This window comes from Xiphophorus maculatus, chromosome 22, assembly GCF_002775205.1.
Source record: "Xiphophorus maculatus strain JP 163 A chromosome 22, X_maculatus-5.0-male, whole genome shotgun sequence".
Lineage (NCBI taxonomy): Eukaryota > Metazoa > Chordata > Actinopteri > Cyprinodontiformes > Poeciliidae > Xiphophorus > Xiphophorus maculatus.
The window spans coordinates 10,294,992-10,322,351 of NC_036464.1; the positions used below are offsets into that span (position 1 = coordinate 10,294,992).

General features: G+C 38.2%; 1 protein-coding gene across 3 annotated transcripts; it reads right to left on the reverse strand.

The window, feature by feature from the left end:
• golga4 (golgin A4) lies at positions 1-26,975 on the reverse strand. 3 transcript variants are annotated; one of them, XM_023327407.1, is made up of 25 exons: positions 26,756-26,975; positions 23,950-24,027; positions 22,712-22,813; positions 19,828-19,896; positions 18,845-19,171; positions 18,370-18,417; positions 18,238-18,294; positions 18,053-18,151; positions 17,624-17,774; positions 16,700-16,887; positions 15,592-15,675; positions 14,175-14,322; positions 13,899-14,077; positions 13,638-13,736; positions 13,391-13,546; positions 8,692-12,416; positions 8,487-8,608; positions 7,544-7,674; positions 7,215-7,301; positions 4,847-4,867; positions 4,649-4,717; positions 4,275-4,350; positions 2,452-2,549; positions 738-824; positions 1-652 (listed from the first exon to the last, which is right to left on the reverse strand). In XM_023327407.1, exons 1-25 carry the CDS (start codon positions 26,834-26,836, stop codon positions 638-640), a joined length of 6,297 nt encoding a protein of 2,098 aa, XP_023183175.1. In that variant the 5' UTR covers positions 26,837-26,975; the 3' UTR covers positions 1-637. The 3 variants fall into 3 exon arrangements, with proteins under 3 accessions (XP_023183175.1, XP_023183174.1, XP_014327166.1); XM_023327406.1 differs by having other exon boundaries at positions 16,700-16,890; XM_014471680.2 differs by lacking the exon at positions 22,712-22,813 and having other exon boundaries at positions 16,700-16,890.
• Positions 26,976-27,360: the final 385 nt, after the last annotated feature.

A 27,360-nucleotide genomic window follows, 5' to 3' on the forward strand; every position in this document is an offset into this window, starting at 1 on the left:
TGATTTGTAGATAAGATTTAATTTGTTAGCCTGAAAATGTAAAGCAAAGTCATGGCTCTATGTTAGTCTTTTATTCCTTTACAATTTACATTTTGTGTAGTTTTGAAGTGTCTCAGTCAGTGTCAAAATATAAAGCGTAAAAAATGCTGCATTGAACAAACCGGGTCCAAAGGCCAGTGTCTTCTTGTGGTACAAGTGCACAGTTAAAGGGTCGTTTACAGCTTTACAGAGGAAGCCAATCAGACAAAGGAACTACACAAGAACATATAAATCAAGTGACTGTCAGCATGAGTGTTTGATATTATTTATTGCACAAGCCTTTCTTTATATAAACATATCCTAAAATAACCCAAAAACATTATTTAAAACATAATTTTAACTTAGTCTTGAAGTAGAAGTGGATTATGGAAGATTTGTGTTTCTATTCCCTCATAACTTTATAGATTTTCACACACACACACACCCATACACGCCTTGTCACACACACTGAAGTCCTACAGTGTGCTCACAAACACGCAACCTTACACACACACACATAAAAAGACATGATACATTGGGAAGGACTTCAAATAATCCATGGCAGTCTTCCCCTTCAGCAGCAGATGTTCATAATGAAGTTCCCAAATCAAACAGAATCTCATCGTAGCCACGGCTGTGGAGGAGCAAATATGAAATTAATTATCAATTAAAATCCAGATTAGAGATACAGAATCAAGTTATACTGATGGGATACTTACAATTGGTTTGGAGTCTTCTTTATCCAAAACTTTTTGCGCTTGGTCTGGAGGAAACTTGAGCATGGAGGTAATCACTTTGGCCATCGTCTGCAGACGAAAAGAGCAACAAAGATCTTTATCCCACAAAAAACACCACAATGTAGTCACTGCTACCTTTGACACATCACAAAATCCTATTATAGTTCCTCTGAAACAATTAAATCCCAGTAAGGCAAAGGAAGAAGAATGAAAATCTCTATAATCAACTTCAGGTCCATCTGCCTCAGAGCGTGCGTTTCCCTATAAACCCAGACGATAATCAGAAACAGCGGTGCCTGAACCCAACCGCTCCACCAGCTCTAAACAAGGCCAGCATGGCTTTAAATGGCAAATCTGCGTCATGCAGGATGCATGTGCTTGCAGGCTGCCTGCAGGACATCCTCCACACAGGGAGGTCTGCCATGTTCCTATAAAATGTGTTTGTTGAGAAGGAGAGAAAATCCTGCTGAGTTAAGGACCCCGTCAACAGAGCTGATGGTTAAAGAGATCACTGTTAATTAAGTTTGTGTGACGTGTTGTTAACGGCCTTAGAGAGCAGTGACTCAGTAATATCCCTCTGCAATATAGCTTCTGTTTATTAGTTGATTTCCTAAAACCAACTAAGTTTTGCAATTTAAATCAAATCCTTGGAAGTGTTAAAAACAGTCCACCAGAAAATAAAAAACCAAAACAAGAAACCAATGATTATTATTCAGAATCTGACACAGAAGGTTAAATACAATCTTAATGTGGGTCACTTGTGACGTTTGTTTCCGATTTCATTTGCAAGCATGTTCACTGATGCAAAGTTCTGAAAAACGTATTCATACCCCATGTTTTACAAATACATTTTCTGAAAAATGTAGAGTGCATATATTTATCCCCTTTACTCTGGTAACCCTAAGTGAAATCCAGTGGAACTAATTTGATTCAGAAGGAGATGCAGAATGCTGTATGGTGGAAAACGAACAGTGATCATGTTGTGGTGACTCTCTTGTCACTGAAAGGTGAGAAGATGGATGGAGTTTTACAAAGGAGCATTCTGGGAAGCAAATCTGCTGAAAGGAAAAAGACTTGGACCTGGGGGAAGAGTTTTGTCTTTTAGCATGACAGTGACCCTAAACGTACACCTAGAGTTGTTACATCTCCTTCCGACTGGGCTTAAGCCGGTTTTCAAAGTAGAATGAGTAGAAATGTCAGACTCAAGACGTGCAAAGATGTACCGCTAAATACACGCAGACATGAATGAAATGACAATCTTTTATAAGAACTGAAGAGTGCACAACACACTTAAAATGTTTAGTAAAAAAAGTTGAAAATCACATAATTTTTATTCAACTTCACATAAAATCCCTTAAAATGCATTAAAGCTGGTGGATATGGCAAAACAGAAAGGCAAATATCAAACATGCATTGTGATTCTATCAACCAGTGTTTCTGCTTTTAAGCTGTTTTGCAATTTGTTTCAATTTTGTGCATACATTTTAATTTGTTGAACCATACGTCAATTCAATCAGCTGAATCTTAACAACCAGTCACAACAGCTGCAGCACTGAATCACTTCTTGATTCACTGCAACGACTTTAATATGATCATATCTCTTTCCATCTGTGTGATTTTAGTCTGTCTGGGTGTTCAACTCTTTTTTATATTATCTGTGGGAGTAAAATGACTCATGAAATAAAGAAAAGCTTACTTTTGTTTCCCGTCCCATCATGTATTCAAACAGCACCTTCCTCAGGTACTCCATCTCTGTAGACTCCGACAGAGAATCTGAGGTATTTATCCCAGGATCTGTAGCAAGAAAAAAAATATTTCCTTTTTTTGTAAACACCACTGAAGTTCTAACTGTAAGCTTTATAAATTAAACACATTTTCTATTAGCTTTCCATTAAGTTATTGCACCATATAGATTAAAAAAAAAAAAAAAAAAAACGGCAGCAGAATAACAGAGCATTGCTGTACAGTTTCTATTTTTAAAGTGGTGGTCATTTGTGTATTTATTTTGCAACTATACCTGCAGACATAACCAGAGCATGGGCAGGTACCAGTTCAACTTTAGCTCCAGAACAGGAAATAATTGAGTCTCAGCGTGAGAACTTTAAAACCACATGATGAGAGCAATCATTGTTTTAATTCTCTCCCCAAAGCTACAAACAGTATGGGAACAGCTACATTTATGGTCTGGAAGGAGCTGGTAGCACTTAGGTTGAAGCTTTTCTCACCAAAGGTTGGATGAGAATAACCCACGCGCTTTCTGCTTAAGTGTAATTATCGTTCAGAGTTTAATAAATGTCCCTGCTTTTCTGAAAGAAGAGTCAATGAGAAGGAGGCATCCAAACATCTCTTTGATCTCTGACATGGATTAAAGGGTCACCAATAAATCCTGTAGCCTTTGTCCTCTTGACCTTTTTCCTGCCCTCAGTGAGGCGACTAGCCGGCCAATCACATCTACTTGAAACCAGCTTTCAACAGCCTTCACATCATCAACCTAAAACCACAACTTTAGGTGCTTTAAACAAGCTAAACGGCGATCTAGCAGAATAAAAGTAAGCTTCACAGATGTAATTCTGCCAAACATAAACTAAAGTATGTTAGATATAACTTGTTTTCCAAGAAGGGAGGATTTAAGTAGTCAGTGAATAGCAGTAAAGTTGAGAAGTCTGCAAAACCCATTACGGTAAAAAGGTGGCTTCTTCACCACCCCTAAAATCCCCGACAGCAGATTTTCTTTATTGCACCCGAAGATCTCACTCAATGTCTGCAAATACGATTGGGTTTATGATAAGAACACTGCGGTCCCTCAGCTTATATGGACTTCTCGGCTGTAATTCTGATCTGGATTGAAACCTCATTTGCAATTAAACCTCATTTACAACTGTGTTACCATCAACCATAAGATATCTCACAAAGAGACATGTTTTGTGGCACAGTTACTGCAACCTTGGCAGGGTGTCTGTGTATCCTTAAAAAGTCTTAAATTTACACGTTCAAAATTAAGGCCTTAAAATATGTTAATCGCACATCTTACATTTTGTCTAATTGATCCAAGTCAGTAGTGGTATTTGATTAATAGCATGGTAGATTGATAGTTTAGCTTCTCTTTTGAAATTTAAGTTTGTTTTTGTGTTATAGTTTCCCAATTCTACCTTAAAAAAATGTAAACATTTTCTCTCAAACTATAATTCTATTGCACTTTATTTAGGAGCACAGAAAAAGCACAGAAATGAGTTTTGTTGTTCTACCGTTTCTGCTTATCTTGTTAACATGTTATTAAAAATATTTTGTAGATACCTACAAACTTTGTTCAAGTTCATTTTAAAGTTTTAACAGGAAAACGCCTGTGGCCTTCAATTCAGTAGCATGGATCTAAAATTCATTCAAGTTGTCTGATATCATTGATTTACCCTGGGAAAGATTAAATGCATCCTTAGAAGTCAAAATAAACATGACATTCATGCTAAAGTTGAGTGAATGTAAACTTGTGGAAGCAGAACAAAGTGTTAATGCAAAGATTACCTTTGTATGTCCCACCAAGATGAGTTACAACAGGGCTGCGGTGGAGAAATTTGATCTTGTCTTCAAGTGAGTGAATCTAACAAGCAAAAAGACACAAGCATGGAGGCTTTACTTTCTGATCTCTGTGGGTGAAGCTGTTGCACTTTTCCTGTTAAATGGGATACATGGATTTAATGGCCATCCTTAGAGGTGGTTTGCTGAAAAATGAAACCTGTGGGAGATGTTGCTCTGATTGTTTATAAGGTCAAACCAAATGTAAACAGATGTGTTGCGCAATTAGAATCGATGCAGCAGTGACTGTTTCTGCCAGAGGCAGCAGGTTTCTGGGAACACGCACTGCTCTTTGGTTATCAAACAGAGGCTCTGTCACTTACTCTCTCAACAAACTCCTGCTCCTTCAGCCGAGCCTCACTCAGAAGAGTCGTCTTCTCAGCAAGCTGAGCCTGCAATCAAAGGGACAGAAGATAAATGTCCGGACTAATACGTGAGGGAAAAAAAAGACACTTAAGTTTTGTATTATAATAATATTTCTTTTAAATGATTTATCTGAATTATTAAAGCAACATACGTACCTTCAGGTCCTCAGGGGTCGCCTGTATAGATAAATACAAAAAGATTTTGGTGAGTTTTTCCACATTTTTAACCTTTGTGTACACACATAGCCAGGTCTTTATAAAAACAAATATCTTTCGTCCACATGAACCCTCACAAATATGCACCTGATTGTTGTTTTAAACATGCCAAACCCATAGGGGGCAGCATAGTGGAAAGGTAAAACCAGACAGCCAATAAAATTGATTCAAAAGAACTACAACTTCCTGTAGCTAGGAATTAAACATGGCAGCAGGATGTTCATTTGTGTGGACAGATAAGATAGGTTGAACTACTTTTAAAAAGGATAACTGAATATAAAGTTATTAAAAACACAAAAAGGATGTTAATTAGGAATATTTTCTAAGCAAGTATGTGGATATAATGGGGCATTTTTTCTCAGACTGATGAACTCTGACTTTCCATGTAGACATGCAAACACAAAGTTTCCTCATATCTTCACTTTGGTCAGAGAGTTTGTAAATCATTTTTAGTGACATTAGACACATAAAAATTAATTAATTTTCCCAGATATCCAGCTACATGTGGACTAGACACACAATAAACGCTGATAAATCAGAAAATTTTGAGCACAATTCCAAAATAAAACCAACAAGGTGGGTTTTATGGTTCAGAAGAGCATTCAAAATAGATCATCAGAACTTGGTTAACTTTCTTTAATGTGGGCAAGAAGGATGCAAGTGTAGTGGTTATAAAACTATTTTAGACAACCAAAAGGGAAAACAAGATGTAGTGATCTGCGATCGATTATTTTGGTCTTTCAAGTTCAGTGCTACAGACAGATACAGTAAAGGGTAGCCTAAGTTTAATAAAGTTTAAAAACAATGTATTTTTCTTCAATGTCACTTTTCCGGGTATGTTTGGTTATAATTCTTGAAAAGTTCAACCTTTTAGATTTTAAGTTATGAGGGTTTAATCATTCGAGTTTCGATTGGTTTTGTCTGATCGGATGTAGGGGAACGCGACGCTTCTGCTCCTCCATTACGACACTGGAGACGAAAGCAGTGACATCGTGTCCGTGTTTTTATTATTCCCCTACAGGTAGAGTTCGTACTACCTATTACAAGCCTTAAAAGTTATTGATTATGCTTGTTTAATGAACAGGGAGCGTTGTGGTGACTGTGATAACTAGCCTAAGAGCTACTATACTCACCTTAGCTTCCTGGTTAGCTGCGTCCTGTGTGTGCTAAGTTTGTTTTACTGTGTTAGCATAACCAGAATGGGTGTAATGTTTACTCAGTATGTGACAGTGTAATGTCTGAAACTGTTTTGAAATATTACCATTACAACACTGGAGACGAAAGCAGTGACATCGTGTCCGTGTTTTTATTATTCCCCTACAGATAGAGTCCTTACTCATAAGGGGCGTAACACAAGCATCCAATAAAGTCAAGGAAGTTATTCAACGATAGAAATATAGATGAATAAATAGTTTGGTGGGAAGATAAATGGATGAATAGTTGAGTGGAAAAAATAACTAATACACACCAATCATCCATGCTTTGTCAATTGGAAAACAAATTATGGATGCATAATGGATGTCTGGAGGTACAGATGAATAAATGAGAAAGCAAAGTCTGCATGGAGATAATGCCACAGAGTCCCCTATAAAGTTATTACCTCATCTGGGAAAAATGCAGCAGTCAGAGCAGTAAAACACTTAGTGTTTATTTTTCTACAAACGTTTGTGAAAGGAAGAAAACCCTCTAATAGCACCTGGAGGCATCTCTGCGGAGCCATAACTGGACTCCTTCCAATTTGCGTATCTGAGCACCACTGCAGTATAAATTTAAAGCTGTATAAAGAAGCAGCTCTTGTGATGATAATTGAGAACAGGGACTGCTGCCTCCCAGGCTCCGTTTCGTGAGGAGAGCATTCCTGAGTAACTCGAATGCAGTCTCGCAGCATCCGGCGCCCTTTGGAGAGCGGACACAAGACGCTGCTCAAAGAAAACTATCCAACACAGTTGTCCCTGACATCAAGAATTAACCCAGAGAAAAACAGGGATGATGACTGAAATGCACGTTAACCTGGATGGGTGCTTCGCCCGTCACTCAGAACTGCCAATGCTTATTTCAGACTCCGGCCTTATCCCAAAAGAAAGCTGAGAATACGAGAACTTTATGTGACCTCTGCTGTTTATGGCAGCCAAGAGAAGTGACTTATGACTTGAACAGCATTACTATAGAAATTTTATCTCTGCCTGAACCCCCAGAGGTGTATATATAATCCACCATATTGGCTGCAGCTACAAACGTTTCTGTGAAACTAAAAATGCCCCAAATGCAGCAGCAGACTGTGACGCAGCTGTTTGAGGCAGGGCTTTACCTCTGAGGCGCTCTCGCAGTGTGACTGGAGATCTTCCAGCTGTTTCTGAACCTGCCACACTCTGTCTCCCATCTCCTCCTCGCGATTCTAAAAACAATCACATAAATAAATAAATAAATAAATAAATGAAGCACTTCCTGTGTGTCATCTCAACTACATCAGCCCACCTAATAGTTGCTTCTTTAGTAAACTATATAAGATTCTATATAAGAACTTTTGTTTATGGTAACATGTGGCATGTTCATTTTCAAACTATAAATGAATGAAATAAACAAATAAATAAATAAGATGTGGCCTTTAAGAAACACAGACATTTGGATCCAACTCACCTGTATAACCTGCTCATATTTCTGCACAGTTCGTTGCAAATCGTCTTCCTTCTGAGAAATGAGCTTCTTCAGCTGGCTGGCTTCATCTCGATGGCTGCTGATGAGTTCAGCCTCAACGGCCTGGGCCTTGGCTGAGGAAACAGCAGAAGAAGTCAGAGATAATTACCTTTTAACTTTAGCTTTAGTCTGCATGAACCCCTCTAGAAGACCAGGGAGAAATCTTTTCTTCTACATTCACTTTTGCATTCTCTCCCAATAATGTACTAGTCAGTTCATGAGGCATCTTGAATACTGAAAGTCTTTCTGCTACAACATAAGGTTTTTGAAAGTTTTTCCCATGTATGTTAATATCTTATCTAATATTTGAAGTTGTACATCGTTCTCTTTAGGATACAAATTCACCACAAACTTGTGTGCAAAAAGCAAAACATGGGCTTTCCATCCCTTATAAGTTATCCATAAGAAGGAAAGAAAGCAAATACATCAAAACTATTTGGACTATTTCTGAGTTACTTTAACAGTGTAATAAAGTCATCTGACAGTTCTGATAGTGCTTTTTTCATGTTTGTAGTCTGACTGGTTAATAAAGTGTTTCATACAGAGTCCTATCTCCACCTTACAAAACAAACATGAATTAATGGATCGATTTTAAACATGTTTTCTCCACCAGAGTTCAGAATATATAAACAAGTTTTCACTGAGGATCCTTAAAGGCGTACTTATGTGCAATTTTAAATTAAAAGTTGTCATCACTGTGACTGGATACAAAATACAGCAGGGTGTATTTGCCAATTTACTGCGAGGGAACGCAAATGAAAACATTTTCCCTGTGCACAACAGAACATTGTATTTTTGATTTCTATTTCAAAAATATTTCTTTAGATCTGATCTTAAACTTGCCATTTGAGCTAGTAAACAGGAAAGGTAATTTAATTTATCTCACCTATTGTCTCTTTCACAGAGGAGTTGAGCTCTTTCTCTTTCAGAGCCATTTGTGTGTTGAACTCTCTCATTAGTTGCTTTATAGCAGAGTTGTGCTTCATTCCCACATCTTCCAGCTCCAGTCTACATAAAAATTAATCCAGATTAACATCATAAAATACTGCATCCCTGAACATATTGTTTATAATGATGCATTAAAATCTTACTTTAGCCTTTTCTCGTTCTCCTCCAGCAGCTCTTTCTTCACATACTCCAGGTCATGTTCATGCTCCTTCCTCAGCTGCCTCATGTCTTTCTGCAGCCTGGCGAAATCCTTCAGGATCTTCTCCTTCTCGTTCTTCATCTGGCTCACTTTGTCTTTAAGAGTTTGCACAGAGTCATCATCGACGTCCTCTGCTTCTTGCATAGGAGAGTGATTTGCCACCTCGTTTTCCATCACACTCGTGGTTTGCTGCACACTGCTACACTCCACCTTCATCTCCAGTTCTGACGAATGCTGGACCTTGTACGGAGGAGTCATTGGTCTCTGAGTGAGCTGGGCATCTTTTTCACTGATTTCTGCTTTCAGACGGTTTATTTCTGAGAGGAGATTTTCCTTTTGCTCTTCTACTTCCTTTAGCCTTGCCTGGAGTTCTTGCATCGTTGTTTCAGTTTCTCGGAGCTCCACCTGTTGTGCCGCCTCCTTCTGGAGAGACATCAGCTTGTCTTCATATGTGACTCTCTGCTCTTCTAAACATCTTTCTTTCTCTAGCCTCTCATTAGCCACAATCTGCTCCAGCTTGTTCTCCTGCTCTTCTTTAAGTTTCACAAGAGCTTCTTCGAGTGATTTCGTTTTCTCCTCTAATGTCTCTATTTGTTTTTTGCACAAAGTTTTGCTGCTTCTGTTTTCCTCCAGGCTACTCTGGAGAGATTTAACCGTCTCCTGTTTTTCCTCGAGCTGAGCCGTCAGCTGTTTTCTAATTTGACTAATTTTCTGCTCAGCTTTCTTCTTCAGCTCTGATATCTTCCGAGTGCTCTCTGCAGATAACCTCTCTTCAGCCGCTTTGAGACTCTCCTCTTTGCTCTTGCTAATCTCGTCTTTCATCCTTTCAAATTCCTCCCTTTGACTTTCAAGCGCAAGTTTACACTTCGTGTTCTCCTCCTGGAGGGAGCTCAGCTTTTCTCCCAGCTCTTGTTCCATATTACCGCTCTGATCGCGCTGCATCTGGATCTGCTGCAGCTGCTCCACCAGCTCTTTCTTTTGGTTCTCGCTGCTGATGTGCTGCTGTTTCAGCTCCGAGGCGAGAAGCTCGCACTCTTTCGTCTTCCCCTCAAAGCGTTCCTGCAGCTCCGAGAGTCGGCCAATGCAACCGTCGAGCTCTGAGGCGAGGTCGCTGACTTTCTGCTCTTTTTCACTCAGCACCTGGTCCATCTCGGACTTGCTGATGGACTGATTGTCGACGCTCGCTGCCAACTTCTGCAGAGATTCGTTCTTCTCTGAGATTTCTTTCTCCAGTTCTTCCAGCCTCATCTGCAGAGATTTAATCGTGTCATCGTCCTGGTTGACCTTCGCCTCTGCCCGCTTCCTCTCCTGCTCCAACCTCTCCATTCCCTCTCGTCTCTCCTCTTCATGCTGCTGCTTCAGCTTACTTATGGCTTCCTCCTTGTCTTCCATGCTACTTACAAGCTGATTTTTCAAGTCAGCAACAAGAAGCTCATTGGCTTTCAAACTTTCCAACATGATTCTGTTGGTTTCGTTCAGCTCCTGTATTTTCTGAAGCTGTTCGCTGATTGAAAGAGAGCTGTTCTCCCTCTCTTGTGTTAAGGCTTTGATATGCTCCATGTGAATATCTACCTGAGCAGTTGTCTGTTCTAACGAAATGCATAGATTCTTGTTCTCCTCTGTGTGCTGGAGGAGATTCTCCTCTAAAGTGCAAATTCTGCCCAACTTGTTGTGGAAAATGCTCTGTAAGCGCCCCACGTTCTCCTGACTGCACAGCAGTCTACCGTTCAGCTCTTTCACGCGACATTCAACACGTTGTTGGAGTTCATCAGAGGAAGACTCCATTTTAGACTGAACCTCCTTACAGTAACGCTCCATTTTGTCAAGGATTATATCTAATTGCTGCTGGAATTCAGCTTCCTTGGCTTGTAGTTGTGTGGACGTTTGCTCAATTTTACTCTCCAGATCTTTAGTGTCTGTCAATCTGGAGCTTTCCAATGCTTCAAGCTGCTTCTCTGCTTCGTCCAACTTTTCCGACAGAGTCTTCATGCTCGCTCTACTTTCTTCTTCTGCAGTCTTTAGCTGGTCTTGAAGGATGTTTCTCTCGTTTAGTGCCTGGTTCAGGTTCCTCTCAGTCGACTCCATTTGCTCCTTCAGCAACGTTTCTCCCTGAGACAAACCTTCGAGTTTAACAGCTGCTTCGTTCAGCTCTTCCTGCAGCTTCTGCACAGTGGTTTCCCGGATTGCCAGTTCCTCCTTTAGGTCCTTTAATTCTTGAGACGATTGCTGGTTCTCGTCCCGGCCTCTGCTGAGCTGCTGAGACGTTTCCTCCAATTCCTGAGCTTTCTCCTGGAGGATGGCTGAATGTTTCTCTGTCAGTTCTTCCTCCTGTTGTGCCAGTTTTTCCTGCCAGCGATGCTCCAGCGCCTCCATCTCTTCTGTTCGGGTTGTGAGCAGCTTCTCTAGCTCCTTCTTATGGTTTTCCTGCAGTTCTGACACAGCACTGCTGAGGCCCTGCGAACTCTTCTGAGCCATCTCTACGATTTTCTCTTGGACTTGCTGCTCTTTCTGCTGAAGCTCCACCTCTTTTTTTGATAGTTCCTTTTTCATATTTTCTTCATTCTGTTGTAGCTTTTTCTTAAAGCTCTCCTGCATTTCTTTGGCCTTCTGCTTGAACTTATCCATCTTTGTTTCCTGTTTTTTCACCTTTGCTTCCATCTCAGATATAGTATTCTTTAGTTTGATTTCATGAGCTGCTTTTTCATCATCCAGCTGTTTCTTAAGGCACTTTTGCTCCTCTTGATTTTTATCCTGTTCTGCTACATGCGCCTTCTCCTTCTCTAAGAGCTCCTGCTTGGATGCCTCTAACTGAATCCTCATTTCTTGGAGCATCTTCTCTTTTTCTTGACATTGGTTGTTTGCTACTTCCAGCTGATTGTTCAGATCTGTCAAACTTTTCCTACACTGATCCAGATCCTCTGATGTTGTGTTTAACTGAGTGTTAGATTCCTTTAAGCTCATAATTTCTTGCTGAGTTTGCAATAAACTCTGCTGCAGCTCTTCAACCTCTCTAATCTTGATTTCCAGGTTTTGTGCAGTGGAATGTGCTTTCTCCTGTACGGTTTTCTCTTTAAAAAGAACATCTTCAACCTCTTTCTCCTTTTCCCTCAGAACAATTTTTAGTGCATTAAGCTCCTGCTTCAACGTTTTTTCTACACCTCCAAGAGACTGTTCATGCGCAAGTTTGATATTTTCGAGCTCAACTCTGTGCTTTGATATCTGATCCTGCAGCTTTTGCTCACATTCTTGCTGAGCTACCTTCGCAGTGTCCTCAGCTGCTGCCAGTTTCTCCTCCAGAATCTGCCTGCTGCTTAAAACCTCTGAAAGTTCAGCAGAAAGCGCCTCCAGCTCTACTTGCTTCCCATCCAGTTTCTCCAACGTTTTCTGGTTCATGTCTTCAACGTGACTCTGGAACTGCAGCTCTTTCTCTTTCAGCAGAGTCTCCATTTCCACTCTGTGTTTCTCCTTGACTTCCTCTAAAGCAGCATCATGTTGATGGATCAAAGCCTCCTTGTCCTTTTCCATCTCCTCTTGGTGTTTTGCTTCTAGTACAGCGATTTGCTCTTTGTGGTTATTCTTCAGCTCCTGCAGCTGACTGGAAAGATCTTGAGATAAACTGGATTCATCTTGTGAGGTCTTGTTCACGGAGCTCTCCATCTCCAAAATCCTCTGAAATCACATGAAAAGTGACAAATGTAACAGAGTCTGAGCATTTTAAGTAGATATATTTCATTCTATTTAATTTCTATGCACTCTTTTCATTTAGTATATGTCTTTTGTCATTTCTAAGGATAGATTTTTAAGTAATGTATTTATTGATGTTGTGGTTTCATATTTTACATATTAGTTTGTTATGGTTTATATTATTTGCATTGTTTGTAATCCATTTAACTGTATTAACTGTATTAGTAATGTCTGACAATAAAGTTAAAATGTAATCAAATCTTTTAAGCCATTATATTTCAAGTTGAAAAATAAAATGAAAGAAAAAAAATGGAAAGAAAACAGTTTTAAGTAAGTCTAAAATTTTAGATCAAATAGTAAAATGTGAGAATAGAATAAAATGGGAAGAAATTTATCCTATACATTTGGTATTTATTTTTTACATTTAAAATTTCTTTTGATTTCATATACATTTTTGGAATTTAACAGTTAAAATGTTAATTTGTTTTAAGTTGAACATTCAAATCAAACTAAAGTGTGACAAAAAACACAAAACAAAGATTATATATTACTAGCATTAATTTATTATGCTAGTAATACGTGGTATTTTCTAAAACATTTAAAACCATTATAAATATTGAAAAACAAAATGGAGGAAAAATGAACTATTGCTTGTTAATAGTAGAAATGTGAATGTTAAAGTCTAACAAAATTACAGAAGTCAAGACTAACAGGATCAATTTAATTATTGGTTCTTTTATGAGATATCTAAAAATATCTTGTCTGATAGATAGAATAAAGAAAATATAAATTACTTTTGGTACATTTAACCTTGAGTCAAATAAATCATATTTTTAAAATCTAAGATTTTACTTTTATCTCTATGTTATACTTGATTTTGGCAAATAAAATTTAGTGTCTTATATTTACCAGGTAAAATCAAGTTAATTGCTTGAAAAGAGATGAAAACCATAACTCACTGTTCTTGCAGCCTCCAGCTCTAGCTGCATTTCTTTCACTTTATTGTCAGCTTCTATCCTTATAGCCGTCTTCTGTAACTCTGCGTCCTCCAGAGCCAGAGACGCCTGCTGCTCTCGTTCCTTTGCCGACTGCTGAAACTCATCTTTGCATTGCTCCTGGAAGATAGAAGAATTTCAAAAATCCGATCTGTATTTGGACCATTTATGACTATATTCTTCAAGAATGAATGAAAAGAGTGGCACCAACCACTGCTTTGCTGATTCTTTCCTTAATTTCTTCTTCTTTAGCAGCTAAAGCTTCACTGTGGGCTTTTTCCAAATTAGCCACAGTTTCTTCTGACGATTTCTGAAACCAACAGTAACAAAAACAAACATTTATTCGGCAAAATATTTCACAAAAATATTGGAATAGTTTAAATATTGACAATTGATGAGAGCAAAAGTTGTAACATTAGTGCTATAACGACTTCCTTTGGATGAACATAAAATCAATGAGTTACTTTCTGACCTTCATGATGGTGACAACTTCCTGTTTCACTCTGCTGAGATCCTGCTGAAGACTCTTCCTCTCCTCCTCGCTCGTTCTCTCCACTTCTGCTACTCGCTCCTCCAGCTGGACCTGCAGCTGTTTTCTGGCCTCCTCTGCCCTCTGCGCCACACCCAGAGCGCGTTCAAGCTCTTCAAACGCTGCAAGACAGGGACAAAGCCGCTCTGTTACCCTTTACTGAAGGTGAAGTGGGATTTTTTTTTCTGCTGCAGGATTTCAAACTTGATTTGAACTAACCTGATTTCTCAGCCTTTTCTTTCTGCTCTTGTAATTCTTCCTTCTGGGCGACAGCCTGCTGGAGTCTGGAGCGCAACTGTGCAACTTCCTCTTCTTTCATTTCAAGAGTCTCATGCATCTGCCGCTTGGTTTCAGCGATGACCATTCCCTGAGAAAAATGCAAAACTAATTAAAAATATGTAAAGATGCACCACCGTTATTAAATCGGCCAAATTTGCCTTGACTGGTAGACCAAATACAGTCACATTCAATAAATTAGACTATCCGATGAGGCTAGTTTGTCAGAGCTTTTGAACATTGAAAACTCTTAATCAGCTATTAAATTCACTTTTTTTTTTTTTTACTAAGGCTACATATATGTATTTAATTTTTTTATTTGTCTGACGTAAAACACTAATGTTAAATGTCACGTTTCCATTAACTGTAAGCATAAGATCATCATAATTAACAGAAATAAAGACTTTCAAACATCCATCTGTGTGAAGCTAACCTATATAATGTGATGAACTAAATAGACTTTCCAATAATATTCAAGTTTATTGAATGGGTCTGTGTTGCAAAAATGTCTTACAACTCAAAAAAGAAAGAAGAAAATAAACAAATTAAGAATCTGCATTGGTGAAAATCAGAATTAGCCGATTGATCTTAAAAATCAGCATTCAGGAAAAACCTGAACACAGGATGTTCATCATATATTTGCTAATAAATGTATTTTAATAATGTATTTAATAATGTCTTGTGACAGTATCTGTGTTCTACAAAACGGACAAGGTAAAGTAAAATATAACAAAATTTAACATTTGAAATGTTTCTTACACACAACCCATAAACCTCACTGGTCAAAGAAAGTTATAGAAAGTCTCTAAAAAAAATTTTGTAAAATGTCTGGGATTTACCAAATATAAATAATTTTTGTAAATCTGTCTTAAAACAAGAGAAGTTTGGACTGATTTAACTTGAGACGATGAGAAAATTGTGTAAATGTCTTTTTATTATTTTTAAATATCTGCTTTCCAAATTTAGGATTTTAATCAAACGTTCAATCGCACATGTGCAGTTTGAATATAAAGCACTTTTAATAACCATAACCACATACAGAAATCAATCATTTTCCAAATCTTGAAAGCACTCAATTGAAATTCAAGCATTTTCAAAGGTTTCCAGCACCCATGCGAAACCTGTAAGGCATCGAGTGTGTCTCCATTTTACACATATTTTAAGCTGTTAATAGCGTTTGGCTTTCATCCATCACAGTGAACTCCTAAGTGGCTCTTCACCCCGCGGAGCTAGGGTCAAAGATTAAAAGAAACAACGTGGTGCTTTACCGTGTCCTGCCTCTTTAGTCAAGGGCAGAGAAACACATCCCGCAGACCCTTTAATCAAGACGTGACAGATGCTATAAAAGCTCCTAACCCACCTTGTCCTGCTCCAGTTGCTCAATGAGATTCTTGGCATCCCGCAGTTGAGTGATCAACTTCGTCTTTTCTGTAGTGTGCAGATCCTGAGAACACAAACCATTCGACAGATTTCCAGATAAATACATTGCACATGCATAACTGGAATGACATTACTGTCTATTTATAGTAAATTTGATATTCTGACATTTCCTGTACAGGTTTTGGTCAGAAAATGTCAAAAATAAGACGTTTTCTTCACCTCCCATGTTGGCTCGCCCACAAACCAGCTAACAAACCCAGCAAACCCAATAAATAACCCCAAATTACAGCCCAGTATCCACATGTAGCAATCACCACAGATTTACCAGTGGCTGCTGCAGAGGTAGCTGGACTGACTGAAGCTGGAAAAGGCATTCATTTTAAATTAAATGTCTGAGAAAAAGATGTCTAAAACTGTTTTCATCTGAAAAAGATGTTCTGTTTTATGACCTGTTTTTCTGCTGCATTAGAGGACTTCGCACCTGTTAACCTTTGCTTTTCTGGAAAACGGAAAAATAAGGGGAATAAATGAGATTCAACCAACATGCGACCACTGACTAGCTGTCTGTCGCTAAGGTTTGCTCATCAGCTTCAAACGAATGCAGCAAAGCATCATAGCAGATATGGACAAGCTACAGAAGCCAAACATGCCACTGAAACAAAATGTTTTTGAGTTTAATGAAAGCAATAGTTCAGTTGTGTCAAGCTGACATGACGCGACCCCTCGCCATGGAGCCCGGCCAGGGAATTTGGATGTTTGGACACCGAGTACCGCGGCTGTGTCACTGAGATAATGGAATCACATTATCAGTGAACCGAAAAGACTCTGGCAGATGTTCATTACTCAAACACACACGCACATACATAGCTCGGTCATTTGCAGCTAAATCCTCATTTAAATTCAAACAGCATTTTATAGAGACATAAAAATCCAATGTGAGCTGCTTCCAAAAACTCATTTTAAAATATCAGGGCTCAGATTTAAAGTATTAAACTGTACGGTATATAATAACTTCATAAAACTGTTTGACTAACTGCAATGTGATTTAGTCTCTCTCATCAGACTGCTTTAAAATCCAGTGTGAGCACCTTCATTTTCTCCAGCTCCTGAAGTCTCTCCTGGAGTTGCTCCTGCAGAGCTTCGTTCTCGCTGCTCAGCTGCACGCTCCGCTCCTTGTGTGTGCGCATCACTTCTTTGCACTTCTGCAGCAGGTTTTCTTGCCTCTTTACCCTCTTCTGGAGAGCTTCCATGAGTTTGGTTGGATCATTGTTGCCCTCTACTGCCCAGAGAAACCAAACGCATCAGTCAAAAACACAGATAAATCTGCAGGACACTGCATGAGCATTCATCCCCATAGAACCACGTCACATTTTGTCATGTTACAATCATAAAGTAGATTTCAAATAAAATCAAATAATCAAATAAATGATTGTGTTGTAGCTCTAAATTGCCCTGGAAGTCTCTCATCTGACAAGCTTCACAATGCCTGCTAAAGAGAAGCAAGCCCACAGCATGATCCTGCTAACACCATGTTTCAATGAGGGGATAGCGTGTTCCTGTTTAGGCTAAATACACTGCTCAAAAAAATAAAGGGAACACTTAAACAGGTGTTTAACACTTAAAGTGTTCCCTTTATTTTTTTGAGCAGTATATTTATTTAATCTTCCCCACAAGTTTCTCCCTCATCTGTCTGCTGTGTCCCCTGGCCTACATGATGAAGTTCGTTCACAAAATACTGAGATTGGAGGACAGACAAGTGGAATATTTACTAATTAGGTGTTTCCTAAAGGCACCTGATCACAATAGATTTAATTTATGAGAATCAAACTAAAGGGGGGTGATTAGAAATAAAATGACATGTATGTTTGCTTCCTTTTTTAATTTTGTACTGCTTTGTCTTTGTTAAATAAAATCTCAATGAAACAACAAAGTTTGCAGTTGTGATGTGATATTTTCAAAAGGTATGAATACTTCTGCAAGGGATTACAGAAATTGATCAAGACTCTACGGACCCTCAGGTATCTCCGGTTCCAGTCCTTGTTCTTTCGATGGACTCTGAGTGGCAGCAGTAGAATCTGAAGACGCTTCAGACTGAAGGGCTTCACCCTCAGAGGGCAGCGGGCCATCAGAAACTCCCTTTACTCGCTTTTTTAACAAGGAAACCTTTTAAAGGGAAGGAAAATAACATCATCAAAATTCCCCAGGATATTAAAAGATGTTATTTTCACTCTTACTCATAGAAACTTTATGTGAATTAGGCATTTACTTATCCAGAAAAAAGTTTCTTTAACATACTGATTGAGTTGTTTCCATATAGACGGTTGTTCAGAAGAATAAATGTTTTGAAAAGAAACCTATCTGCAATATTTTTGGCATTTCGTAGTTTTATCCCAACATAGAAATATATATTCTAATCTGGATGTTTTTCACAGGTTACTGACCTGTGTTTGAAGGACAGTGATCATCTGGTCCTTCTCCTCCAGCGCAGCATCAAACTCATCTTGCAGATGTTTCTTGGCCTGCTGGTCCATTTGAAGCTCCTAGAAATAAACCGTAAACTTAAATTTCACACACAACCTTCTTAACTAACAAACAGGTATCAGCTATTCTTCATAACAGAGGTTACCTCACGAAGCTCTCCTATCCTGCGCAGAGATTTATCTTGACTCTGACTAAGGATGGCCTGAGAAAAACACAAAACATCCGATTAGTTTCTAAACAATAAATGAGCCATTATTATAGTCTCAGTTGGAAATACCTGTGTTTTCTCTTTTTCTCGCTGCACTGTGCGATACGCAGTAACAAGCTACATGACAAAGAAATTAGCATAAAAAGTTAGGTTTGCTGATCTTACTAGTGGTTCTAGTGGAAATATCTTAGTACATTTGGAATAAGACAAAACTAAATTACAACCAACTTTTCAGTACTATAGAGGAGCTTGTATAAAGTCAATAATTCATTAACTTTGATGAAAAAAATATTAGTTTTAAGTGAAATAATCAGTGGATTATTTTGGCAGATTTCTTTCACTTATATTTGGTACTTTTTCATCAAAATTAAGAAACGATTTAAAATAAAAACCCATAATGTGCTAAAAAGTTAGTTGTGTGTTAGTATACTTGGAATAAAAACTAAGATATTTGCACAAGAAACTGTAAATAAATCCTTAGTAAGATTTTGTGTTTTTCCAGTGTAGGATTTTTAATCTCCTAGGAGTCGTTCCCGTCTCTCACCTCTGAGTATTTCCCTCTATACTTTCCCAAACTCCTCTCCACCTGAAGCAATCGATGCACCAGCTGTTCTTTAGAAAGAGCCTCTGCGCTTCCTGGCGGCTCCTCAGCTTCACTCTCAATGTCCGAGGGCGGATCGTACGCGGGGGGCCCAGACGGCTCATTTTCTCCTAAAGGTGTCAGCGATTCGCGGGAGGAGCTCCGAACCAGGTTTTCTTTAGACGAGGAGCGGAACAGATTTTCCGCCCGACTGGCACCGCCACGAATCAGCGACTCCATTGAGGGAACTTTCAGCTGTAGCTTCTGTGCAAATGACTGTGACTCCTCCTTCTGTAGGTGGGAAAACATTAGGGAGTGTGCCTCAAATTCTGATAGTCTTAGAGCAGGGATGTCCATACTATGGGCCAAAATAGATGAATCAAAAGCAAATAGACAAAATCAAGTAGTAGTCCGATTTTGCTGTTGTAGTTAACATGCAAAACTTATAAAGGATTTTGCATGTTGTTGTTTTTTTTGTATTTAAACAAAGCTCATTTAGTTTTTAAATTTGTTTGGGCTTGAATAAACAAATTTATTCTGTTATAAGAAAAATATTTAGGTCACTTTCTTTCAAAACACTTGCTATATTTAGCCAAGTTTGGTTAATTAAATAAAAGCCACAACAGTAGGCCTTCCAGTAAAATTCCATGAATAGACACGGTTTTACTTATTATAAAAGCTTAGCTATAAAAAGACATTTACATTTTCCATCATAATAAAATTATGTTATGTACCTTGATTAAAAAAAAAGTTTGCATCTGCATCAACCACCGGTCAAATTTGAATTATTCCTGAATAAGGCTGCACAAAACCACTTCAAGGCCCACAAATGGCCCGGGGGCCACACTTTGGACTCCCCTGTCTTAGTGGATGCATAACTTAGACTTAGACTGACTTTATTGTCATTTTGCACGCACAGGGTGTATACAGAACGAACATAAACATACCTGAGGAGAAGCACTTCCATCTCCATTGATGCTGCCTCTGGGAGATCTTGCAGCTCCTCTGGAGGCATTCTGCAGGATATAAAGACACGGTCAGAGAAGAAGAAGTGATGGTGATGATCCTGGGTCAATTAGTCATCCACACCCAGCAGGGCTCTCCCTGATTACTCTGAAGGGAGCAATATTAGTATTGCTGGGAGCAATGCAGGGGCAATGGGTACCCTCATGCAATTTGGAAAAACAGAGGGGTTAAATACACAAAAGAAGGCATCTCTACTGTACAAGAAACTAAAAAAACAGTTATAAAATTACTATAGAGAACAGCCAAGAGCTCAGGACAGACAGTTAAAGTCAAGTAGTCGGGCCGGTATTTGAATTAAAGATGCTTAGCAGAGCTGTGAGAAGCTGTATTAGAAGAGCACATCGCACAACAGAAGTAGGTGAATATTTAGCAGCCTAGTTGGTTTGGTCGACTTGTTATCAGCAGCTTCAGAGAAAAGCAAGTCTTCTCCTCACTTGTCCAGCTCCAAAATACCCTCACTTCAGGGTTACAGAGCGAATAAACGCATTTGTTCCTGATTTCTACTTACTACTTAGTTTTAGTCTTTTTCTCGTGTGATGGTCAGTAATTTGTGACTGGAATGTCTTAGAAAAACAGGAAAACACATATTTTTCTGTTTCACTGAATTTATATGGCTTAATGTAACAAGACTCCAGATATATCCATTTTATTTAAGGTTTCTGTCCCAGTTGGCAGATCAGACTTTGTGGGAGTTAAAGATGTAAACAATCCAAGTCTGAACTTTATGAGAGCTCATTTGGTGCAAAACAAGGACAACAAAACTCTTGTAAATTAGTAATTAAAACACAAAAGTATTAATATTACATCAAACAAGATCACAGAAGAACAAAAATAAATTCACTCATGTTTACTTGGAGATAGTTTTGTAATGTTCATTTATCTCTCTTTAGTCTTTTGCTCCCTATTTCTGTTCATGTTAAAATCTAGAAAATGACTCATCAAAAAGTAGTGTATTCATAAAAAGACTTCACTAAGCTCATTTCTTCAGCAAAAATAACAAAAATAAAAAACACCACACCATTAAATCAGGTAGGAAAATGCTGAAATCCTTATTAATAGAGTGGCTATATCTAACGTAGTTGTAAAGCTAAACCTCTGAGCCACAAGTGTGGTTTGTAAAAGAAAACTTAAAAAAAAAGGCAGAAAACCCCAATATAAAACAAAATCTTGTGAAATAATTTCATGGTAAACTGCAAGCGATTTAGAAATCAACATTATGTAGAAACATAATGTTGTTGTAATATGACAGAAACGATGAGATGAACTGAAGGTAATGTCTGTCACTGCAGAGCATCAAACCTCTAGGCTTCAAACTACACAATGCAAAGTAAATCCCTGTCATATGTACAGTCTTTGGTTGAATTGTTAATGATTATATAAATGTTTTTAATAATCCCTTAAAAGAAACTCTTTAGGCGAGGGTTCAAATTTGTGTTGTTCAGCAAAAGCCTGATTGCTGCATTTCTATTCAGTGTAATTAATCTTATTCCTTAAAGAACTGTCCAGATCAAGTAGAAATGCACCACGAAAACAATCAAGTCTGAAATCAGATTATTTTTCTGTTTACTCCAACAGGTCATGTTGTTATCAACACAGTTCAAATCCCAGAGTTTGCAGAGCTAAATATCTGAAGACCACTGAACATTTAAACTCAGTTTAGGGCAAGAAGAGTGCAATGATTTTTACTTTGATTGCTGTGAAATATATTATTAAAGAGAAATTAGAATCAGATGAAAGTCAGAATTGCCAAATCAAAGCCAGATTTAAAAAAAACCAACTGGCCAGAAAAAAAGAAAAACAAATATGGGCGCGTCCGTAATGTCAAAACCTCCATTTGCTGCAGCACAGAAATCTCTTAAAATCAAAACGTCATTTTTCAAACTCAGCATATGTCTGAGTAATTTACAGCAGGCGTCATTAGTTAAAACAGGCATTTATCTTAAATAATCACACTTTAAAGTTACTTTTTTTAAACTTGTCTTCTAATTAGTCTGCAGTCCTCATCAGCAGCTGACACTAAACTTTCTGTCGGCTCATTATTTGTACTTTATACATATTTACACATCCCGGAGACTGTTTGTCTACCAACTAAGCATGTAATATTAAACACTGAAATATTATGAGTCACTCAGACAGAAGAGGGCCATCTTACAAATAAGGCACCCATCAATTTCAGTAGCAAGTTTTCAAACAACCTCATGAGTTCTGTTAAAGGTTTTCTGATGATTAAATTGCTTGTATTCCTCCTAAAATCATACACAAAAACAAAACAAAAATGTTAACACCAAATAAAAGTGATAAATATAACGCTCTGGGTTTGTTTATTTGGAAGAGTTCTGCTCAATTTAACATTCATACCTATACAGAAAATGTCAATACTCCAAATAAACAGACCTGTAGAAAGAAGGGACAAAGGCCACAAATCAAAACAGCAGGATGTTAAGAGGCCTAAAAGACAAGCAACTAAGCCTACTAAAAGACACTGGGGAAGTATTTCATGTTTCACCAGGTTAAGATAACTTAAAGGTTGGGCAATGAACAAACACAGGGCACAACGCACAGAAGAATCTAACCCACAATATAAACCACATCTCCCATTAGATGTAGGGTCGTGTTATTGTGTGAGATGCCTTCTTAATGCTAAATCCAAAGCAAACAGGACCAGGGAACAAGCTGTCCCTACTCGAGCCACAGTCCTCTAACGGTCCCCCAAACGCGCAGAAGACGGGAGGAAGGAACGGGACAGGACGAGGAGGAGAAGGAGGAGCAGGAGGAGAAGGAGGCAGGAAGTGAGGACAAACTCACCACACTGGCTACCTGGGCCGTTTTGGGTCGGTTTGAATGGTCCAGAGCAAAGATAGTATACTCAGAGAGAAAAGCGGGCTCTGCTATCATCCCGGCCAGCATCTGACCCCGTCAGTGCAGAAACGGGACGAAAGGTGGGGAAAGGAGAGGAACACAGAGAGTAATGAGAAAAACAACACCATGAAAGTGAAGTAGCACTGAGAGAGGATTGGGAGGGGGAATTTTAGCCGGTCTGTCCAAAGTAAGCTGGACAAGAGAGGGAAGGATGGATGGAAGAGAGAAAGCAGAGTGAGATAGAGGGAGACACAATATGAACTGGAAAAAAAAAATTGAATCGCTGAAAAGTGAAAGATTTAATTAACATCAATGTCATGAACAACAGTTTGACATCTCTTTAAAATTTCATGAATATTGGACAAATCTGTTTCCAGTAACCAAATAAAACAATCTAAAAGAGACAAAGATGTCAAAGTGTTACAGAAACGTGAGATGGAAAAAAAGATGTTGCGATGCGTCCCGAAACTTTCTGTGCTACGCTGACACTACGGTGCAAAAACCATACTGTATTTTCTATGAAATTATAAAAACTAATGCACAGAATATTGACCAAAAAGGCATTGTTATTGTCCAATCATGTGGCGTGTGTGTCATTAATAAGTAGATAATTTACTAAGACCAAGTCACATCTTTTTTTTTTAAAGAACAAGCAACAAAGATGCATTTTTAGACAGTAAACATTCACATTTTATCTGATCAGGAGGCACACAAAACATATGCTGCATCATTTTGCAGTCATGGTCAGAATGCCTCTGTATCCCAAAGCGCTTCAGATTTATCTAAAAATACTTGCACAGACTAGCCCATATCTGCTGGAGCAAAACAAGCAGTCACCAGAAACAGAAAAACCCTGAAAGCAAGGAACATACATTATTCATGAGCACTGTGAAATACAGGCTGCTGTCCTAAATGAAACCATATGTTGGTTATGTTGTTCTACATTTATTCATAATAATAATAATAATAATATGCTGTTTTGTTCACCTTCTCTTGGCAAAGTAATGGGCAGAGCTCGGTGCATTACTGGGGTAGCAACAAGCAAAACCAATGACAGACTTTTAGGGACACTAGAAAGAAAATCAGTGTGTAAGCTGGGTCAAGCTGGATGTTTCCACTCAAGCACAAACGATGTGCATTTATTGCAGACAAACACATCTGTCACACAGCAGCTCTATACTCACCTGTCTGTCACTGGGAGACGGCGAGCCGTCATCATGGAAAGGCGGTATCTGGCTGCTGCGCCGCTCTCCGCTGCCCATCTGTTAGGACAGATTGATTGGTTTTTAGGATCTTTAATTTTAAAAACAGGTTATTGATCAGAGATTTGATATATTATCAATATGCTACTGCTGCTGTGCACTGAGTGCACTCTTAGTCATCATCGACCTCAACTGTGTTCACCTTCAAATCCTATAATCCAGACACTCTGGTTTTACAGACATGCAGTGGGAGTTACAAGTGGCAAAAAACACAGAAAAATAAATTGGTTGCACGAATATCTATTTAAAGATCTTAGCTTTATAAGCCACAAAAAAACAAGGTAATCCAGTAATGTGTCATACAAAATGGGAAATGCAAGAACAGGGAATGCATGAGCATGCCAATGAGCCCCACCTGTATTAAAGGCAATCACAAATCTTCATTTATCTGCATCATATTCAACGTGGATCAGCGTTTTTTCCAGATCAGATGGACACTAAAGGATCATGAAGTGATAACGCGTGGTTGTTATTCCAGAATGAGCTTCAGCTTCTGTATTTGCTTTGTAACATAATAGTGTCTACCACTATTGCTATGGGGGTCCTGGATTATCATTAAAACCCTGAGATGTATCAGAGAAAAAACAGCTCTGCATCAGCGTCAGCCTCCCCGTGGATGTTGTTACTTACTTTTAGTTAGCATATTGTCTACAAGATGGTGAGACAATCAGTCAATCTGTGAGGTAGAGAAAGAAAGGCTGAGGCCTAGGGATGTGTAATTTTATCAATTCTATGATATTTATCGATATTTTTTTCCTCAGAAAGTACAGATTTTTCATCCACAAGTATCAGCACATTAAATCTTACTTTGAGTTTTATGTCAAATCCACATGAATTAAATGACAGCTATCACACATGACATTTTTTATAAAGTTGCACATGTACATTAAAAATGACATGTAATGAAACAACCATTACAATTAATTAAATAATGAAATGATATAAATAAATTACATCATCCAACATAAGTGAATAAGACAAAAAAGATTCCTTTTCTGCATAACCAAATACACAAAGCCACACAATTGACATTTAAACAAAGCAAGTGTATAATAAATGCATAACAAAACAATATTTATTACACCAGTATTACACCATCAGTTCAATTAATTCAATCGAAGTCTATGGAACAGTCACAAAATGTCACCAAAATCACGGTGTCCCTCTAAAATCTTTCAGAAAATCTTTCAAATGTATTGAATCGTATCGTTTGCTGAATATTGTGATATATATTGCATTGTGAGCAGAATATTGTGTATCGTATTGTATCGCTACAGCCCTACTGAAGCCTATCTTTCACTGTCGTTTACCATTGTGGTTCAGCCTTAATAATACAAACAAGAAGTGTAACAAAAGTGCTCCGTTTTATGTTTTTGAGTTTTTATTTTTTGTTATGAAAGATGTTGGAATCCATTCAGAAATCTTCTAATTAGGGGTCTATATTCTCTACACAATACACGAAGTAGTGATGTTAGCTGGACTAATGGCTAATATAAGGTGGTGAAAAACATTTGAAATGTAATCTCACTTAATTTTCTCTTAGCTATGGGGTAATAGTAACATAAACAATCAATAACTGTTCATAATAGGAAGTTAAGAATAATTTCAATGTTTTATTAAAATGTTATTATATTATTCTTCTTAAAAAGGCACCTTAGTTGAACAAAATAGGTTTTGGCTAGGAAGGACATTGATAACCGGTAATATTACTATAATGGCCAATAACCAATATGTGTCAGTATTATATACTTCTCTTCCCTTTTGATAGAATTTAAACACTCAACAATCCTGCACAGCATCACTACACTTCCAAACCACCCCCTTCCAAAAACCACAACAAACATCGGCTTTTCATATTAGACCGACAAAACCAGTCAACAGAGTAAATAATGCAGATGCATCATGCGTTCTTGGAATTTGCAAATACATTTTTTTCAAAAATACTAAATTCTGGATATTAGATCTTTTATGAAGACAGATTAGAAAGACCATTTCACCCAAAAGATTTTAGGCACAAAAGGTGATTAGCAATAAGGAAGTGTTTCACATTGAAGATACTCCCTATTGAGCATGACTGCTCAAATAGTGAATCATCAGAAAACTTATGACAAAAAGCTAATAAAAAATCAGGACAATTGGCAGCTTCTAAGAGCTACAAGGGACTTTTTTGAAACAGTAATATTTTGTGTTTTTATCCATGCATAGAATTAATAGGTAAACCACGGTGAAATTAATTTAATTTCAGACCACTGCAGATGAATCTTTAAATAAAATATCGTACGCAGGACAATGTGTCAGCCTACATACTCAGACAATGGGGGCGTCTGACAGCAGCAGTATTACCGAGGAGCGACCAGCGGACTTCAGGCTGCGACCAAAACAAACACCACAACAAAGTCACACCCAACCTGTCAACGTGTTATGAAACTTGAAGCTGGTACGTTCTCCTAGAACAAGTCATGGTTCACTCCTTGTAGGATTTTTCTCTACCCGGGACAACAAGAAGGACCAGTTCAAGTTTTGTTTTAACTACCTCTTCCGCAGCTAATCTCAATGAATGTCTTAGCCGGGTGCTAACATTAACATTTTAAGTTTAGTAAAGTTGACTGCGTATTACGTTATTTTAACTGGAACATCCTTCAAATCAGAAACCACTGAATGTAGCTTCTGAGTTGACATCCTTGCCGTAACATAAACAGATGTTATTAGCTAAGTTAGCTCAACTAACCTGGGCCTGCTGCTGTGGTGTCTGCGCATTCCTCTGCGGCGACTGCTCCTCGTTTATCTTCTGCTTAAGTTTTTTAAACATCTTGACACGCGGAGAGCAACTGTACACGTCAACTATCTATCAGTGAACTGCTTGGTTTTATTTTTTTTCAGCCTAACATCCAGTCCTGAGGGTCTGACTTCCCTGTTCGTTTGTGTTTTCCAGCAGGTGACAAAGATCTCTGCGCATGTGCGGCCAACGTGGAGGAAAACTGAATGTCCAGATTTAAAGGGCCAGTGCGCCTTCAATTCCCTTTGGATTTCCAGCATCAGAAAGACCAATGAAAGGTCAGCGTTGTGGATAAATCTACTGCAAAGATAAAATAGAATGATATTATTAAACAATAAGCATTAGCGTAAAAAAATATATAAATAATTATATAAGCAATTTAAATATGACCTAACTAAAAAATATAAAATATAAGATAAAATAAAAATAAAAACAAGTATGTGCATCTATAAATGAGTTCAGAGTAAAATTAATGACACTTTTGAAAAAACCAAGAGGCCTGGATGAGCTATAGTGATCCAGAGGGGAGGTTGATTAATATGTGCTTGTCATGCACT

What these genes read in the sequence shown, in the direction of transcription:
- golga4 (XM_023327406.1), bottom strand. Translation starts at nt 26,836, where the DNA reads ATGTTTAAAAAACTTAAGCAGAAGATAAACGAGGAGCAGTCGCCGCAG. An exon ending in GAGAACGAGAAAAGGCTAAA is followed by an intron (nt 8,609 to 8,691) that starts GTAAGATTTTAA and finishes ATTTTTATGTAG; the next exon opens with ACTGGAGCTGGAAGATGTGG. An exon ending in ACTGCGAGAGCGCCTCAGAG is followed by an intron (nt 4,868 to 7,214) that starts GTAAAGCCCTGC and finishes TTATCTATACAG; the next exon opens with GCGACCCCTGAGGACCTGAA.